At 45.5% G+C, this 19057-nt stretch overlaps 1 protein-coding gene across 5 annotated transcripts in view; it reads right to left on the minus strand.

Moving 5' to 3' along the window:
* Positions 1-19057, minus strand: part of adgrl3.1 (adhesion G protein-coupled receptor L3.1) — a 334415-nt gene that overhangs the window by 118996 nt on the left and 196362 nt on the right. For all 5 annotated transcript variants that reach the window (XM_071408263.1, XM_071408262.1, XM_071408260.1 and 2 more), the window contains 5 exons: positions 16020-16244; positions 15755-15919; positions 6889-6992; positions 3230-3415; positions 1573-1611 (listed from right to left, as the gene is read on the minus strand). In XM_071408263.1, coding sequence (XP_071264364.1) covers positions 1573-1611; positions 3230-3415; positions 6889-6992; positions 15755-15919; positions 16020-16244 — 719 coding nt within the window. The remainder of the gene's footprint in view (positions 1-1572; positions 1612-3229; positions 3416-6888; positions 6993-15754; positions 15920-16019; positions 16245-19057) is intronic.

Consider the following 19057-nt stretch of genomic DNA (forward strand, 5'->3'; position numbering starts at 1 on the left):
TAATTGTATAGCTACTCTCCTGTAATTCTACACATTATGACATGGGGCGTAGGGAAAATGTGTAATTGTATAGCTACTCTCCTGTAATTCTACACATTATGACATGGGGCGTAGGGAAAATGTGTAATTGTATAGCTACTCTCCTGTAATTCTACACATTATGACATGGGGCGTAGGGAAAATGTGTAATTGTATAGCTACTCTCCTGTAATTCTACACATTATGACATGGGGCGTAGGGAAAATGTGTAATTGTATAGCTACTCTCCTGTAATTCTACACATTATGACATGGGGCGTAGGGAAAATGTGTAATTGTATAGCTATTAATGCCATGGCAGGGTGTGTTAATGCCATGGCAGGGTGTATTAATGGCAGGGTGTAATAATGCCATGGCAGGGTGTATTAATGGCAGGGTGTATTAATGGCAGGGTGTATTAATGCCATGGCAGGGTGTATTAATGCCAGGGTGTATTAATGCCATGGTGTATTAATGCCATGGCAGGGTGTAATAATGCCATGGCAGGGTGTATTAATGCCATGGCAGGGTGTATTAATGCCATGGCAGGGTGTATTAATGCCATGGCAGGGTGTATTAATGACATGGCGGGGTGTATTAATGACATGGCGGGGTGTATTAATGGCAGTGTGTGTTAATGGCAGGGTGTATTAATGACATGGCAGGGTGTATTAATGACATGGCGGGGTGTATTAATGGCAGGGTGTGTTAATGGCAGGGTGTATTAATGACATGGCAGGGTGTATTAATGACATGGCGGGGTGTATTAATGGCAGGGTGTGTTAATGGCAGGGTGTATTAATGACATGGCAGGGTGTATTAATGACATGGCGGGGTGTATTAATGGCAGGGTGTGTTAATGGCAGGGTGTATTAATGACATGGCAGGGTGTATTAATGACATGGCGGGGTGTATTAATGGCAGGGTGTGTTAATGGCAGGGTGTATCCAGGTAGAACCATTTTGGGTTCCATGTAGAACCCTCTGTGGAAAGGGTTCTACATGGAACCCAAAACAGTTCTACTTGGAACGAAAATGGTTCTACCAGGACCCAACAAGGGTTCTTCAAAGGGTTATCCTAACCGGGACAGCCAAAGGACCGTTTTAGGTTCTAGATATCACTTTTTAATTTTTTAATTTTTTATAAAAGTGAATATAAAAGGCACACAACAACTAACACAACATCAACAACCTTCAGGGAACCCTTTGAGGAGCATTTAACACCTTGTATTAATGGAGCCTTGTCTGTGGTTCTAATGATGACATCACAGAGGACTGAGGATTCTATCCTCACGGAATAGAACTGGAGAGTTCTGGAACACAACTCTAGAATTCTGCAATAGAGAGAATCATTCCAGAATATATCTCTGTCGATGAACTCACTCTTCAAAGGGTTTTATATCAAATAAAAAATCACAAGACAACCCAAACCAGAGCACCATGGAATTATGATTCTATGCACAGCGCTGCCTTGACGTGAAATGCTTTCAATATGCAGCAGGCAGGCTGTCGTTGAGGGAGGTGAATAAATATGACAGATAGGAAGGCTGACATACCTGGACAAAAAACCTGCAGTACCTCTCTCTCTTCTGCAGCTGTAAACCCAGACAGGTTGGTTAGCACCGCACACAACCACACAACACACAGTTCATTAACCACACCATACAGTTCCATATAAAACAATACTACTTCTACTCAGCACTAATTGAACAGGATCTCTGTGAATGAAACAGCCATTAGGGAAATAAAACAGACATTTAGGAAGACGCTTCCGCCCCCCTGCCTCTCCTTCCCCCTGCCTCTCCTCCCCCTGCCTCTCCTCCCCCTGCCTCTCCTTCCCCCTGCCTCTCCCTCCCCCCTGCCTCTTCCTCCCCCTGCCTCTCCTTCCCCCTGCCTCTCCTCCCCCTGCCTCTCCCTCCCCCTGCCTCTCCATCCCCCTGCTTCTCCCTCCCCCATGCCTCTCCCTTCCCCCTGCCTCTCCCTTCCCCCTGCCTCTCCCTCCCCCTGCCTCTCCCTCCCCCTGCCTCTCCCTCCCCCTGCCTCTCCTCCCCATGCCTCTCCCTTCCCCCTGCCTCTCCCTCCACCCGCCTCTCCCTCCCCCTGCCTCTCCTCCCCATGCCTCTCCCTCCCCCTGCCTCTCCTCCCCCTGCCTCTCCTCTCCTCCCCCTGCCTCTCCCTCCCCCTGCCTCTCCTCCCCCTGCCTCCCCTCTCCTCCCCCTGCCTCTCCCTCCCCCTGCCTCTCCTCTCCTCCCCCTGCCTCTCCCTCCCCCTGCCTCTCCCTCCCCCCTGCCTCTCCCTCCCCCTGCCTCTCCCTCTCCTTCCTCTTTCAACCATTTAGAACATCCCTCCCTTTCTCTATCCCTTCTCTCCCTTTCTCTATCCCTCCCCCTTCTCTCCCTTTCTCTATCCCTCTATCACCCCCTCCCTTTCTCTATCCCTCCCCCTTCTCTCCCTTTCTCTATCCCTCTATCACCCCTCCCTTTCTCTATCCCTCCCTCCCTCCCTCCCTCCCTCCCTCCCTCCTTCCCTTCCCTAGGCCGTCATTGAAAATAAGAATTTGTTCTTAACCAACTTGCCTAGTTAAATAAAGAAAAATAAAAAAATAAACTCATATTGTCCTCTACATCTATGGCATTAAGAGTTGTAGCTGAAATTATAATACCCACATGTTAATTGGAAACCTTCAATATCGAAATCATAATTAGCATACTAATGAGCCATATTATTCAATTACACAGTTAATTGGGTTTATTGATGGAAATAACAGGATCATATTTATCTCCTTTTGCAGGATTGTAGTTGAGAAACAAATGATAAAAAACTCTACACTATTCAGTTTAAAAATATAAATCCCCAAGAAATAAACAATTAAAGGAATAGGTCACCCAAATGAGCAAATTATATATTGTAAGCAGATTATGGGGCAACAGAAGGCGGCAGGTAGCCTAGTGGTTAACGCTTTGGACTAGTAACCGAAAGGCGAAAGGTTGCAAGATCAAATCCCCGAGCTGACAAAGTAAAAAAATCTGTTGTTCTGCCCCTGAACAAGGCAGTTAACCCACTGTAGGCTGACATTGTAAATAAGAATTTGTTCTTAACTGACTTGCCTAGTTAAATAAATAAATAAATGGACAAGATAAGACAGCAATCCTTGGGTGACCTATCCCTTCAATATTGAAATGAACACAAAGAAAGTATTTTTCCCTGCAGTACCTTGTTGAGGCTGCGTGCGGCGCTGTCCTTGCCCCCGGGGGTTAGGTTTCTGAGCTGAACATCCAGCAGGTCAACCAGCTGGGCCATGGCCCTCACCGTAGAGGGGACGTCACCGGGACGCAACAACCCTTTAGTCTGCTCTGCTAGCTCCCTGGCAACGACGGCTGCCGTCTCGCCGCTACGCAACTAGAGGAGGAGGAGGAGGAGGATGAAGACAGAACATAGAGGTTACAACACAGACCGAGACTAGTTCTCATACTATGTTCAGTTTGGGACTACTGTACTGTAGGGGCTAAAAACGAGTGATATTTATTACAAAGACGAGGGATGTAATGATGGTTAAAACCTCAACTGGTTGTGGAAGAAAGAATGAAAACTCTGATAGTGATGATAGTGATTAAAACAACTGATAGTGATGATAGTGATTAAAACAACTGATAGTGATTAAAACAACTGATAGTGATTAAAACAACTGATAGTGATGATAGTGATTAAAACAACTGATAGTGATTAAAACAACTGATAGTGATTAAAACAACTGATAGTGATGATAGTGATTAAAACAACTGATAGTGATTAAAACAACTGATAGTGATTAAAACAACTGATAGTGATGATAGTGATTAAAACAACTGATAGTGATTAAAGCAACTGATAGTGATTAAAACAACTGATAGTGATTAAAACAACTGATAGTGATTAAAACAACTGATAGTGATGGTAGTGATTAAAACAACTGATAGTGATGGTAGTGATTAAAACAACTGATAGTGATTGAAAACAACTGATAGTGATGGTAGTGATTAAACAACTGATAGTGATGGTAGTGATTAAAACAACTGATAGTGATTAAAACAACTGATAGTGATTAAAACAACTGATAGTGATGGTAGTGATTAAAACAACTGATAGTGATGATAGTGATTAAAACAACTGATAGTGATTAAAACAACTGATAGTGATTAAAACAACTGATAGTGATTAAAACAACTGATAGTGATTAAAACAACTGATAGTGATGATAATGATTAAAACAACTGATAGTGATTAAAACAACTGATAGTGATTAAAACAACTGATCGTGATGATAGTGATTAAAACAACTGATAGTGATTAAAACAACTGCAGAGAAACTCAGAATGAAACAAATGTCTTCATTATTTCTTGTCTTTGTCATGATATTCACGACTCCTATAATGATGATGATGATGCTGATACTAACCAGAATGTATTAATGAGCTACAGTCTCCTCAGTCCTACACCGCACATCTTTAATTTTTATCATCTTTAACGTCATATAACCAGGAACTGAGCTTATCACACAGCTATCATCTTTAACGTCATATAACCAGGAACTGAGCTTATCACACAGCTATCGTCTTTAACGTCCTATAACCAGGAACTGAGCTTATCACACAGCTATCATCTGTAACGTCATATAACCAGGAACTGAGCTTATCACACAGCTATCGTCTTTAACGTCATATAACCAGGAACTGAGCTCATCAAACAGCTATCATGTTTAAAAACTTCTTGCAACTATAGGGGGTGCTGTTCCGCATTAGCATTTTTTGGTCTCCAAATTAAACTGCCTCGTGCTCAATTCTTGATCGTACAATATGCATATTATTGTTATTATTGGATAGAAAACACTTTCTAGTTTCTATAGCCGTTGGAATTTTGTCTCTGAGTGGTACAGAACTACTTCTACAGCACTTTTCCTGACAGGGAGTCAGATTTCAGAAATTTTGACCCCTGATCTGGGGTCGGTTTTAAGGTGCCTGTAAATGCTATGGAGAAACCGACACTGCCTACGTCTTCCTCTGGGTGTCAGTACGTCATCACGCTTTGAATGGAGTCGATTGCACAATCAGAGCCACTATAAAACAACAAAACGTGGAAGTACCGTCCTTTCCCTTCGCGCGTCTTACGCAAGATGGACATCGGACTTGCCTCCTTCCAAATGGTTGTTTAGCCAGTGATATTTCTCCGGTCATGTTTTTAGTCGTTATAGTTGTTAAAAACATCATAATGTAGTTAATTTGAACCGTTTTATAGCAATTTATATCCGTTTAGTGCGATTTTGAGGAATTTCTTTGTCGTGCACTTTGAAGCTTTGGTCACGTTTCGGGGTCTCGGTCGATGTTAGTGGACATTTCGAAGGACAGAGGACATCTATCGACCAAAAGAAGATTAGACCCAAGAAAGGATACATTGCCCAAGAATCTGATGGAAAATCACCTCATAGTAAGAAATATTTAATATGATAAATCGTTGTTCTGTCGAAATATTTTAAACGCATAATCCGCCATTTTGTTTGTTATCACTTCACTTGGCGAACCCTGTATTGCACAGTAAGGATAATTTTAGAAATGTAAATCAGCGGTTGCATTAAGAACTAATTTGTCTTTCGATTCCTGTCAACCCTGTATTTTTTAGTCAAGTATATGATTAGCTTTCGATTAAACTAGATCACTCTGAAAGATGACGTCCGACATTTTGAGGCTTGATTTGCTAGTATTTTCATTGTATAACCACGGTTTTGTATGGCTAAATATGCACATTTTCGAACAAACTCTATATGTATGTTGTAAAATGATGTTACAGGAGTGTCATCGGAAGAATTCTGAGAAGGTTAGTGAAAAAATTAATATATTTTGGCGATGATTACGTTATAGCTCTCTTTGGCTTGAATCGATGCTCTGGTAACGTTTGCACATGTGGTATGCTAACTTATCGATTTATTGTGTTTTCGCTGTAAAACGCTTAGAAAATCTGAAATATTGTCTGAAATCACAAGATCTGGGTCTTTCCATTGCTATGCTTTGTCTATTCTTATGAAATGTTTTATGATGAGTAAATTGGTCATACACGTTGCTCTCTATAGTAATTCTAGTCGAGTTGTGATGGTCGGTGCAATTGTAAACTGTGATTTCTACCTGAAATATGCACTTTTTTCTAACAAAACCTATCCTATACCATAAATATGTTATCAGACTGTCATCTGATGAGGTTTTTTATTGGTTATTGGCTATCAATATCTTAGTTTAGCCGAATTGGTGATAGCTACTGGTGGAGAGAAAAAATGGTGGACAAAGATATTGTGTATTTTGCTAACGTGTTTAGCTAATAGATTTACATATTGTGTCTTCCCTGTAAAACATTTAAAAAATCTGAAATGGTGGCTTTATTCACAAGATCTGTATCTTTCATCTGGTGTCTTGGACTTGTGATTTAATGATATTTAGATGCTACTATCTACTTGTGAAGCTATGCTAGCCATGCTAATCAGTGTGTGGGGGGGGTGGGGGGTGATCCCGGACCCGGGGTAGAGGCTCGTGAAAGGTTAACTGAGCTCATCAAACAGCTATCATGTTTAACATCATATAGCCATGAACTGAGCTTAATTAACAAAGAGCCAAACAATACAGGAAGTCTCTGAATCAACCCTGTCTAGTCTACAGTAGTGGTGCGTACCAAATGGAACACTGTTTAGTGCCGTTTTGGGACACAGTCTAGATCTTCCCCAGTATCTTCCCCAATGTGTCTCCATGCATGAGAAACTGCCCCTGGGTCCAGATCCGTAATGGGCGCCCTAGAGTGTGTTTCAATGGGAGATCCGCGTAGCCGCAATGGCCGCCGCCAGCAGTCAAACTCACTTTCTGCATGATGTGGTTGACCCAGGGAGACGTGCAGTTGCTGAGGTCGGGGCCTTGGGGATCCCAGTAGCCCTGCTGAGCAACACACACGTATGTAGCTACGCCTGGAAGACAAACGGAAACACCAAGACAACACGCTTAGCAAACACAGGAAGACAGCGTTGACATTCAGAGAGTGGGCAGGGAGGCAGGAAGTACGGATGAGCCAGGGGTTCACTGAACAGGCACGTGCGTGTGTGTGCGTGTGTGTGTGTGTGTGTGTGTGTGTGTGTGTGTGTGTGTGTGTGTGTGTGTGTGTGTGTGTGTGTGTGTGTGTGTGTGTGTGTGTGTGTGTGTGTGTGTGTGTGTGTGTGTGTGTGTGTGTGTGTGTGTGTGTGTGTGTGTGATAATTAACCAGACAAAGGGCAGTGTTTCACATTCATGAGTCTGAACAGTAGGATCATACTCTACTTACCAACCTCAGTACTGGAGAGGACAGAGACAGACATTATGGGGGAGGTTAAAGAACTGGTGATCTGAATCTAACACACATGTCCCTACACATTTGTGTTTGTGTGTGTGAGAAAGAGGGTGTGTGTGTGTGTGTGTGTGTGTGTGTGTGTGTGTGTGTGTGTGTGTGTGTGTGTGTGTGTGTGTGTGTGTGTGTGTGTGTGTGTGTGTGTGTGTGTTGTTTCTCATAATGAGATGTAGTGTATGCCTGTATGCCTGTCATGGCACATACATTGAACATTGTTACAGTGTTAACATGACCTATATATGATGTTCATGTTGCATATTCTACATTATCACATAACCCACGCTCTAATAGAGAACAACCCACGCTCTAATAGAGAACAACCCAAGCTCTAACAGAGAACAACTCACGCTCTAACAGAGAACAACCCACGCTCTAACAGAGAACAACCCACGCTCTAACAGAGAGCAACTCACGCTCTAACAGAGAACAACCCACGCTCTAACAGAGAACAACCCACGCTCTAACAGAGAACAACCCACGCTCTAACAGAGAACAACCAACGCTCTAATAGAGAACAACCCAAGCTCTAACAGAGAACAACTCACGCTCTAACAGAGAACAACCCACGCTCTAACAGAGAACAACCCACGCTCTAACAGAGAACAACCCACGCTCTAACAGAGAACAACCAACGCTCTAATAGAGAACAACCCACGCTCTAACAGAGAACAACTCACGCTCTAATAGAGAACAACTCCCGCTCTAACAGAGAACAACCCACGCTCTAACAGAGAACAACCCACGCTCTAACAGAGAACAACCCACGCTCTAACAGAGAACAACCCACGCTCTAACAGAGAACAACTCACGCTCTAACAGAGAACAACTCACGTTCCAACAGCGAACAACCCACGCTCTAACAGAGAACAACTCACGCTCTAACAGAGAACAACCCACGCTCTAACAGAGAACAACTCGCGCTCTAAGAGTGAACAACCCACACTCTAACAGAGAACAACCCACGCTCTAACAGAGAACAACCCACGCTCTAATAGAGAACAGCCCACGCTCTAACAGAGAACAACTCACACTCTAATAGAGAACAGCCCACGCTCTAATAGAGAACAGCCCACGCTCTAACAGAGAACAACCCACGCTCTAACAGAGAACAACCCACACTCTAACAGAGAGCAACTCACGCTCTAAGAGTGAACAACCCACACTCTAACAAAGAACAACCCACGCTCTAAAAGAGAACAACCCACGCTCTAATAGAGAACAGCCCACGCTCTAATAGAGAACAGCCCACGCTCTAACAGAGAACAACCCATGCTCTAATAGAGAAAAACCCACGCTCTAACACAGAACAACTCTAACAGAGAACAACTCACGTTCCAACAGAACAACTCACGCTCTAATAGAGAACAACTCACGCTCTAACAGAGAACAACTCACGCTCTAACAGAGAACAACCCACACTCTAACAGAGAACAACCCACGCTCTAACAGAGAACAACCCACGCTCTAACAGAGAACAACCCACGCTCTAACATAGAACAACTCACGCTCTAATAGAGAACAACTCACGCTCTAACAGAGAACAACCCACGCTCTAACAGAGAACAACCCACGCTCTAACAGAGAGCAACCCACGCTCTAACAGAGAACAACCCACGCTCTAACAGAGAACAACCCACGCTCTAATAGAGAACAACCCACGCTCTAACAGAGAACAACTCACGCTCTAATAGAGAACAACTCCCGCTCTAACAGAGAACAACCTACGCTCTAACAGAGAACAACCCACGCTCTAACAGAGAACAACCCACGCTCTAACAGAGAACAACCCACGCTCTAACAGAGAACAACCCATGCTCTAACAGAGAGCAACCCACGCTCTAACAGAGAACAACTCACGCTCTAACAGAGAACAACTCACGTTCCAACAGAGAACAACCCACGCTCTAACAGAGAACAACTCACGCTCTAACAGAGAACAACCCACGCTCTAAAAGAGAACAACTCGCGCTCTAAGAGTGAACAACCCACACTCTAACAGAGAACAACCCACGCTCTAACAGAGAACAACCCACGCTCTAACAGAGAACAACTCACGCTCTAACAGAGAACAACTCACGCTCTAACAGAAAACAACCCACGCTCTAACAGAGAACAACCCACACTCTAACAGAGAACAACCCACGCTCTAACAGAGAACAACCCACGCTCTAACAGAGAACAACTCACGCTCTAACAGAAAACAACCCAAGCTCTAACAGAGAACAACCCACACTCTAACAGAGAACAACCCACGCTCTAACAGAGAACAACCCACACTCTAACAGAGAACAACTCACGCTCTAACAGAGAACAACCCACACTCTAACAGAGAACAACCCACGCTCTAACAGAGAACAACCCACACTCTAACAGAGAACAACCCACACTCTAACAGAGAACAACCCACGCTCTAACAGAGAACAACCCACGCTCTAACAGAGAACAACCCACGCTCTAACAGAGAACAACCCACGCTCTAACAGAGAACAACTCACGCTCTAACAGAAAACAACCCAAGCTCTAACAGAGAACAACCCACACTCTAACAGAGAACAACCCACGCTCTAACAGAGAACAACCCACACTCTAACAGAGAACAACTCACGCTCTAACAGAGAACAACCCACACTCTAACAGAGAACAACCCACGCTCTAACAGAGAACAACCCACACTCTAACAGAGAACAACCCACACTCTAACAGAGAACAACCCACGCTCTAACAGAGAACAACCCACGCTCTAACAGAGAACAACTCACGCTCTAATAGAGAACAGCCCACGCTCTAACAGAGAACAACTCACCCTCTAATAGAGAACAGCCCACGCTCTAACAGAGAACAACCCATGCTCTAATAGAGAACAACCCACGCTCTAACAGAGAACAACTCTAACAGAGAACAACTCACGTTCCAACAGAGAACAACTCACGCTCTAATAGAGAACAACTCACGCTCTAACAGAGAACAACTCTAACAGAGAACAACTCACGCTCGAACAGAGAACAACCCACGCTCTAACAGAGAACAACTCGCGCTCTAACAGAGAGCAACTCACGCTCTAATAGAGAACAACTCACGCTCTAACAGAGAACAACTCACGCTCTAACAGAGAACAACTCGCGCTCTAACAGAGAGCAACTCACGCTCTAATAGAGAACAACTCACGCTCTAACAGAGAACAACTCACGCTCTAACAGAGAACAACTCACACTCTAATAGAGAACAACTCTAACAGAGAACAACTCACGCTCTAACAGAGAACAGCTCTAACAGAGAACAACTCACGCTCTAACAGAGAACATCTCACGCTCTAACAGAGAACACCTCACGCTCTAACAGAGAACAACCCACGCTCTAACAGAGAACAACTCCCGCTCTAACAGAGAACAACTCACGCTCTAATAGAGAACAACTCACGCTCTAACAGAGAACAACTCCCGCTCTAACAGAGAACAACCCACGCTCTAACAGAGAACAATCCACGCTCTAACAGAGAACAACCCACGCTCTAACAGAGAACAACCCACGCTCTAACAGAGAACAACTCACGCTCTAACAGAGAACAACCCACGCTCTAACAGAGAACAACTCACGCTCTAACAGAGAACAACTCCCGCTCTAACAGAGAACAACCCACGCTCTAACAGAGAACAACTCACGCTCTAACAGAGAACAACTCCCGCTCTAACAGAGAACAACCCACGCTCTAACAGAGAACAATCCACGCTCTAACAGAGAACAACCCACGCTCTAACAGAGAACAACCCACGCTCTAACAGAGAACAACTCACGCTCTAACAGAGAACAACCCACGCTCTAACAAAGAACAACCCACGCTCTAACAGAGAACAACTCTAACAGAGAACAACCCACGCTCTAACAGAGAACAACCCACGCTCTAACAGAGAACAACTCACGCTCTAACAGAGAACAAGTCACGCTCTAACAGAGAACAACCCACGCTCTAACAGAGAACAACCCACGCTCTAACAGAGAACAATCCACGCTCTAACAAAGAACAACCCACGCTCTAACAGAGAACAACCCACGCTCTAACAGAGAACAACTCTAACAGAGAACAACTCACGCTCTAACAGAGAACAACTCCCGCTCTAACAGAGAACAGCCCACGCTCTAAAAGAGAACAACCCACGCTCTAACAGAGAACAACCCACGCTCTAACAGAGAACAACCCACGCTCTAATAGAGAACAACCCACGCTCTAATAGACAACAGCCCACGCTCTAACAGAGAACAACCCACGCTCTAATAGAGAACAGCCCACGCTCTAACAGAGAACAACCCACGCTCTAATAGACAACAGCCCACGCTCTAACAGAGAACAACCCACACTCTAATAGAGAACAGCCCACGCTCTAACAGAGAACAACTCACTCTCTAACAGAGAACAACTCACTCTCTAACAGAGAACAGCCCACGCTCTAACAGAGAACAACCCACGCTCTAACAGAGAACAACTCACGCTCTAACAGAGAACAACTCACTCTCTAACAGAGAACAACCCACGCTCTAATAGAGAACAGCCCACGCTCTAACAGAGAACAACTCACTCTCTAACAGAGAACAACGCACTCTATAACAGAGAACAGCCCACGCTCTAACAGAGAACAACCCACGCTCTAACAGAGAACAACTCACGCTCTAACAGAGAACAACTCACTCTCTAACAGAGAACAACTCACTCTCTAACAGAGAACAACCCACGCTCTAATAGAGAACAGCCCACGCTCTAACAGAGAACAACTCACTCTCTAACAGAGAACAACGCACTCTATAACAGAGAACAGCCCACGCTCTAACAGAGAACAACCCACGCTCTAACAGAGAACAACTCACGCTCTAACAGAGAACAACTCACTCTCTAACAGAGAACAACCCACGCTCTAACAGAGAACAACCCACGCTCTAACAGAGAACAGCCCACGCTCTAACAGAGAACAACTCACGCTCTAACAGAGAACAACTCACTCTCTAACAGAGAACAACTCACTCTCTAACAGAGAACAACCCACGCTCTAACAGAGAACAACCCACGCTCTAACAGAGAACAACCCACGCTCTAACAGAGAACAACTCCCGCTCTAACAGAGAACAACACACACTCTAATAGAGAACAACCCACGCTCTAACAGAGAACAACTCACGTTCCAACAGAGACCAACCCACGCTCTAACAGAGAACAACTCTAACAGAGAACAACTCACGCTCTAACAGAGAACAACTCACGCTCTAACAGAGAACAACTCACGCTCTAACAGAGAACAACCCACGCTCTAACATAATTTAAAGCCAGGCTCTAACAGAGAACAACCCACGCTCTAACATAATTTAAAGCCAGGCTCTAACAGAGAACAACCCACGCTCTAACATAATTTAAAGCCAGGCTCTAACAGAGAACAACCCACGCTCTAACATAATTTAAAGCCAGGCTCTAACAGAGAACAACCCACGCTGTAACATAATTTAAAGCCAGGCTCTAACAGAGAACAACCCACGCTCTAACATAATTTAAAGCCAGGCTCTAACAGAGAACAACCCACGCTCTAACATAATTTAAAGCCAGGCTCTAACAGAGAACAACCCACGCTCTAACATAATTTAAAGCCAGGCTCTAACAGAGAACAACCCACGCTGTAACATAATTTAAAGCCAGGCTCTAACAGAGAACAACCCACGCTCTAACATAATTTAAAGCCAGGCTCTAACAGAGAACAGCCCACGCTGTAAAGAAAAGACAAGCGCAGACAGACACCTACTTGTTTCATTGTTTAAATAACAGAAGCTCTGTGTGTAGTGACAGTCAAACACTTGTTGTCTGCTGTCGAGAACATGAAAAACCTGAACTGGGTGGAAATAGTATTTACTGATGGAAATGATGTGAACTTCTAAAGACTATTTCCAGTGAGTGTGGAATTGTCCTTATTTTCTAGGCCAACCCCAACCCTAACCCTGATCCCAAATACCTTTTTACAGGGACTCAAACACCCCGACCCTAACCCTGATCCCAACTACCTTTTTACAGGGACTTAAACACTCCAACCCTAATCCTGATCCCAACTACCTTAAACACCCCAACCCTAACCCTGATCCCAACTACCTTTTTACAGGGACTTAAACACCCCAACCCTGATCCCAACTACCTTTTTACAGGGACTTAAACACCCCAACCCTAACCCTGATCCCAACTACCTTTTTACAGGGACTTAAATACCCCAACCCCAACCCTGATCCCAACTACCTTTTTACAGGGACTTAAACACCCCAACCCTGATCCCAACTACCTTTTTACAGGGACTTAAACACCCCAACCCTAACCCTGATCCCAACTACCTTTTTACAAGGACTTAAATACCCCAACCCTAACCCTGATCCCAACTACCTTTTTACAGGGACTTAAACACCCCGACCCTAACCCTGATCCCAACTACCTTTTTACAGGGACTTAAACACCCCAACCCTAACCCTGATCTCAACTACCTTTTTACAGGGACTTAAACACCCTAACACCCCAACCCTAACCCTGATCCCAACTACCTTTTTACAGGGACTTAAACACCCTAACCCTGATCCCAACTACCTTTTTACAGGGACTTAAACACCCCGACCCCGACCCTGATCCCAACTACCTTTTTACAGGGACTTAAACACCCCAACCCTAACCCTGATCCCAACTAACTTTTTACAGGGACTTAAACACCCCAACCCTAACTCTGATCCCAACTACCTTTTTACAGGGACTTAAACACCCCAAACCTAACCCTGATCCCAACTACCTTTTTACAGGGACTTAAACACCCCAACCCTAACCCTGATCCCAACTACCTTTTTACAGGGACTTAAACACCCTAACCCTGATCCCAACTACCTTTTTACAAGGACTTAAACACCCCAATCCTAACCCTGATCCCAACTACCTTTTTACAAGGACTTAAACACCCCAACCCTAACCCTGATCCCAACTACCTTTTTACAGGGACTTAAACACCCCAATCCTAACCCTGATCCCAACTACCGTTTTACAAGGACTTAAACACCCCAACCCTAACCCTGATCTCAACTACCTTTTTACAGGGACTTAAACACCCCAACCCTAACCCTGATCCCAACTACCTTTTTACAGGGACTTAAACACCCCGACCCCAACCCTGATCCCAACTACCTTTTACAGGGACTTAAACACCCCGACCCTAACCCTGATCCCAACTACCTTTTTACAGGGACTTAAACACCCTAAAACCCCAACTACTGTATATCGACTGTAGTAACTACTGTATATCTGTAGATATATAATACATGTAGTATATTATAGTAATTATATGTACAGATATACAGTAGGTACTACAGTCAGATATAATACATGTAGTATATTATAGTAATTATCTGAATGTAGTACCTACTGTATATCTGTAGATATAATTACTATAATATACTACATGTATTATACTTGACTGGGCTGTAGTTACCTAGTGTCCCTACAGGACTGGGCTGTAGTTACCTAGTGTCCCTACAGGACAGGGCTGTAGTTACCTAGTGTCCCTACAGGACTGGGCTGTAGTTACCTAGTGTCCCTACAGGACAGGGCTGTAGTTACCTAGTGTCCCTACAGGACAGGGCTGTAGTTACCTAGTGTCCCTACAGGACTGGGCTGTAGTTACCTAGTGTCCCTACAGGACAGGGTTGTAGTTACCTAGTGTCCCTACAGGACTGGGTTGTAGTTACCTAGTGTCCCTACAGGACAGGGCTGTAGTTACCTAGTGTCCCTACAGGACAGGGCTGTAGTTACCTAGTGTCCCTACAGGACTGGGCTGTAGTTACCTAGTGTCCCTACAGGACAGGGCTGTAGTTACCTAGTGTCCCTACAGGACAGGGCTGTAGTTACCTAGTGTCCCTACAGGACTGGGCTGTAGTTACCTAGTGTCCTTACAGGACAGGGCTGTAGTTACCTAGTGTCCCTACAGGACAGGGCTGTAGTTACCTAGTGTCCCTACAGGACAGGGCTGTAGTTACCTAGTGTCCCTACATGACTGGGTTGTAGTTACCTAGTGTCCCTACAGGACAGGGCTGTAGTTACCTAGTGTCCCTACAGGACAGGGCTGTAGTTACCTAGTGTCCCTACAGGACAGGGCTGTAGTTACCTAGTGTCCCTACAGGACTGGGCTGTGGTTACCTAGTGTCCCTACAGGACAGGGCTGTAGTTACCTAGTGTCCCTACAGGACAGGGCTGTAGTTTACCTAGTGTCCCTACAGGACAGGGCTGTAGTTACCTAGTGTCCCTACAGGACTGGGCTGTGGTTACCTAGTGTCCCTACAGGACTGGGCTGTAGTTACCTAGTGTCCCTACAGGACAGGGCTGCTTGGCCATCTGTCCCTGCTGGGTTCTGAGCCAGGACACCTCAGCTGTCAGCCTGGGGGAGCAGTGGTCCTGGGGGGGTATGACCGGGGGCTGGGGAGGCAGAGGGGGAACACCCATGGCTGGAACCAACCGTCCATTACCTACCGGAAATGTACATGTTAAAAAAACGGGTTGGATATACAATAATTATACGATAACACATTGGAACAGAATGTGTTCATTTCCGTAATTGGCCGTTACCGGGGTTAACGATCTCTGGGATCTGGTTATCGCCGGGGACGACCACGGCACCACCGGCAGGGTTCCGCACAGTTGTGGTTGTCCGGGAGCGTTGACCGGGGAAGGTGGTGAGGGGGGGTCGCGCCGTGGTAAAGTAGGGAGGAGACCGGGTGGTCGTGGTCCGACTGGTGGAGGAAGAGGAGGAGGGGTCTTTGGGAGGTCCGTGGACGACTGGAGGAGCGAAGTCTGGATGGAGAGAAAGACAGAGATGAGAGAGAGAGAGATGATCCAATTAGAGAAACAAGAGAAGAAGGAACTGTTGTAGTGGAGTAAGAAGGAAGTCTGATACCCTAACCCCTACACTCCACCCCTTCTGGGTTACACCCTATCCCCTACACTCCACCCCTTCTGGGTTTCACCCTATCCCCTACACTCCTTCTGGGTTACACCCTAACCCCTCCACTCCACCCCTTCTGGGTTACACCCTAACCCCTCCACTCCACCCCTTCTGGGTTACACCCTAACCCCTCCCCTCCTTCTGGGTTACACCCTAACCCCTCCACTCCACCACTTCTTTCATCAACTAAGTACATTATTTTCTCTCCAACCATTCTATTCTGTTCCCACACAGGGTTGTAGTCATTGGAATGTTCCCGTCCCCAAACGCCCCATACTCCTATTACGGAATCTCTCATTCCCTCCTTCCCTCATTCTCTCCTTCCCTCCCTCTCTCCCTCCCTCCCATTCCCGACCTTCCTCTCTCCCTCCCTCCCTCCCAACCTTCCTCCCTCTCTCCCTCCCTCCCATTCCTGACCTTCCTCTCTCCCTCCCAACCTTCCTCCCTCTCTCCCGACCTCCCTCTCTCCCAACAAGATCTCATAGTTTCACTTCAAAATTTGACTTATTATGGATGAATGTCTATTTTTGACGCATTAATTCTGCATGGTTACAGGGTTAATTCTAAACTCCAGGAAGAGTAGCTGCTGCCTTGGCAGGAACGAATGGGGATCCATAATAAACCCCAAGAAGAGTAGCTGCTGCCTTGGCAGGAACGAATGGGGATCCATAATAAACCCCAGGAAGAGTAGCTGCTGCCTTGGCAGGAACTAATGGGGATCCATAATAAACCCCAGGAAGAGTAGCTGCTGCCTTGGCAGGAACTAATGGGGATCCATAATAAACCCCAAGAAGAGTAGCTGCTGCCTTGGCAGGAACGAATGGGGATCCATAATAAACCCCAAGAAGAGTAGCTGCTGCCTTGGCAGGAACGAATGGGGATCCATAATAAACCCCAGGAAGAGTAGCTGCTGCCTTGGCAGGAACTAATGGGGATCCATAATAAACCCCAGGAAGAGTAGCTGCTGCCTTGGCAGGAACTAATGGGGATCCATAATAAACTCCAGGAAGAGTAGCTGCTGCCTTGGAAGGAACTAATGGGGATCCATAATAAACCCCAGGAAGAGTAGCTGCTGCCTTGGCAGGAACTAATGGGGATCCATAATAAACCCCAGGAAGAGTAGCTGCTGCCTTGGCAGGAACTAATGGGGATCCATAATAAACCCCAGGAAGAGTAGCTGCTGCCTTGGCAGGAACTAATGGGGATCCATAATAAACCCCAGGAAGAGTAGCTGCTGCCTTGACAGGAACTAATGGGGATCCATAATAAACCCCAGGAAGAGTAGCTGCTGCCTTGGCAGGAACTAATGGGGATCCATAATAAACCCCAGGAAGAGTAGCTGCTGCCTTGGCAGGAACTAATGGGGATCCATAATAAATACAAATTATTATTAAGTATTCTCACAGCTTGTTAGAGCATCGTAAACTGCTGTGACACAGTGGTCTGAGCAGAGCGCCTCGCCTTCCGAGCATCATGGGTTTTTTAATGGTACGTAGTCGATGTTCTCAGGACCTTTTCAAATCGTCCCAAAAAAATCGAAGTATATTTGTAGTGATCAGTCTGCCCTCCGTCCTGCTAGATTCTCCATGGAATGTCACCATCCATCACACGTGGCAGCACCGCTCGCTTACCGCTGTCCCTTCCTGTGTGTGTGTGTGTGTGTGTGTGTGTGTGTGTGTGTGTGTGTGTGTGTGTGTGTGTGTGTGTGTGTGTGTGTGTGTGTGTGTGTGTGTGTGTGTGTGTGTGTGTGTGTGTGTGTGTGTGTGTGTGTGTGTGTGTTATCATTGTTCAGAGTGAGTTCATTACAAGGCCATGGTTTGACAGGTCTGAGCCCATACAAGCCCGAGCCCTGCTGTAACAATGGACTGGTAATGTGTGTGTGTGTGTTTGTGAGGGTGGGAGGAACACAACCCAACACAACACAGCAGTAAATTACACAGCGAAAACATCAACATCTCAGACACTCAGACACAACAACAGATGGTTCTCTCTCACTACCTCTATTCCCTTCTCTCTCACTACCTCTATTCCCTTCTCTCTCACTACCTCTATTCCCTTCTCTCTCACTACCTCTATTCCCTTCTCTCTCACTACCTCTATTCCCTTCTCTCTCACTACCTCTATTCCCTTCTCTCTCACTACCTCTATTCCCTTCTCTCTCACTACCTCTATTCCCTTCTCTCTCACTAAATCTATTCCCTTCTCTCTCACTACCTCTATTCCCTTCTCTCTCACTACCTCTATTCCCTTCTCTCTCACTACCTCTATTCCCTTCTCTCTCACTACCTCTATTCCCTTCTCTCTCACTACCTCTATTCCCTTCTCTCTCACTACCTCTATTCCCTTCTCTCTCACTACCTCTATTCCCTTCTCTCTCACTAAATCTATTCCCTTCTCTCTCACTACCTCTATTCCCTTCTCTCTCACTACCTCTATTCCCTTCTCTCTCACTACCTCTATTCCCTTCTCTCTCACTACCTCTATTCCCTTCTCTCTCACTACCTCTATTCCCTTCTCTCTCACTACCTCTATTCCCTTCTCTCTCACTACCTCTATTCCCTTCTCTCTCACTACCTCTATTCCCTTCTCTCTCACTACCTCTATTCCCTTCTCTCTCACTACCTCTATTCCCTTCTCTCTCACTAAATCTATTCCCTTCTCT

The sequence above is a fragment of the Salvelinus alpinus genome, chromosome 6, assembly GCF_045679555.1.
Source record: "Salvelinus alpinus chromosome 6, SLU_Salpinus.1, whole genome shotgun sequence".
Taxonomy (NCBI): Eukaryota; Metazoa; Chordata; class Actinopteri; order Salmoniformes; family Salmonidae; genus Salvelinus; species Salvelinus alpinus.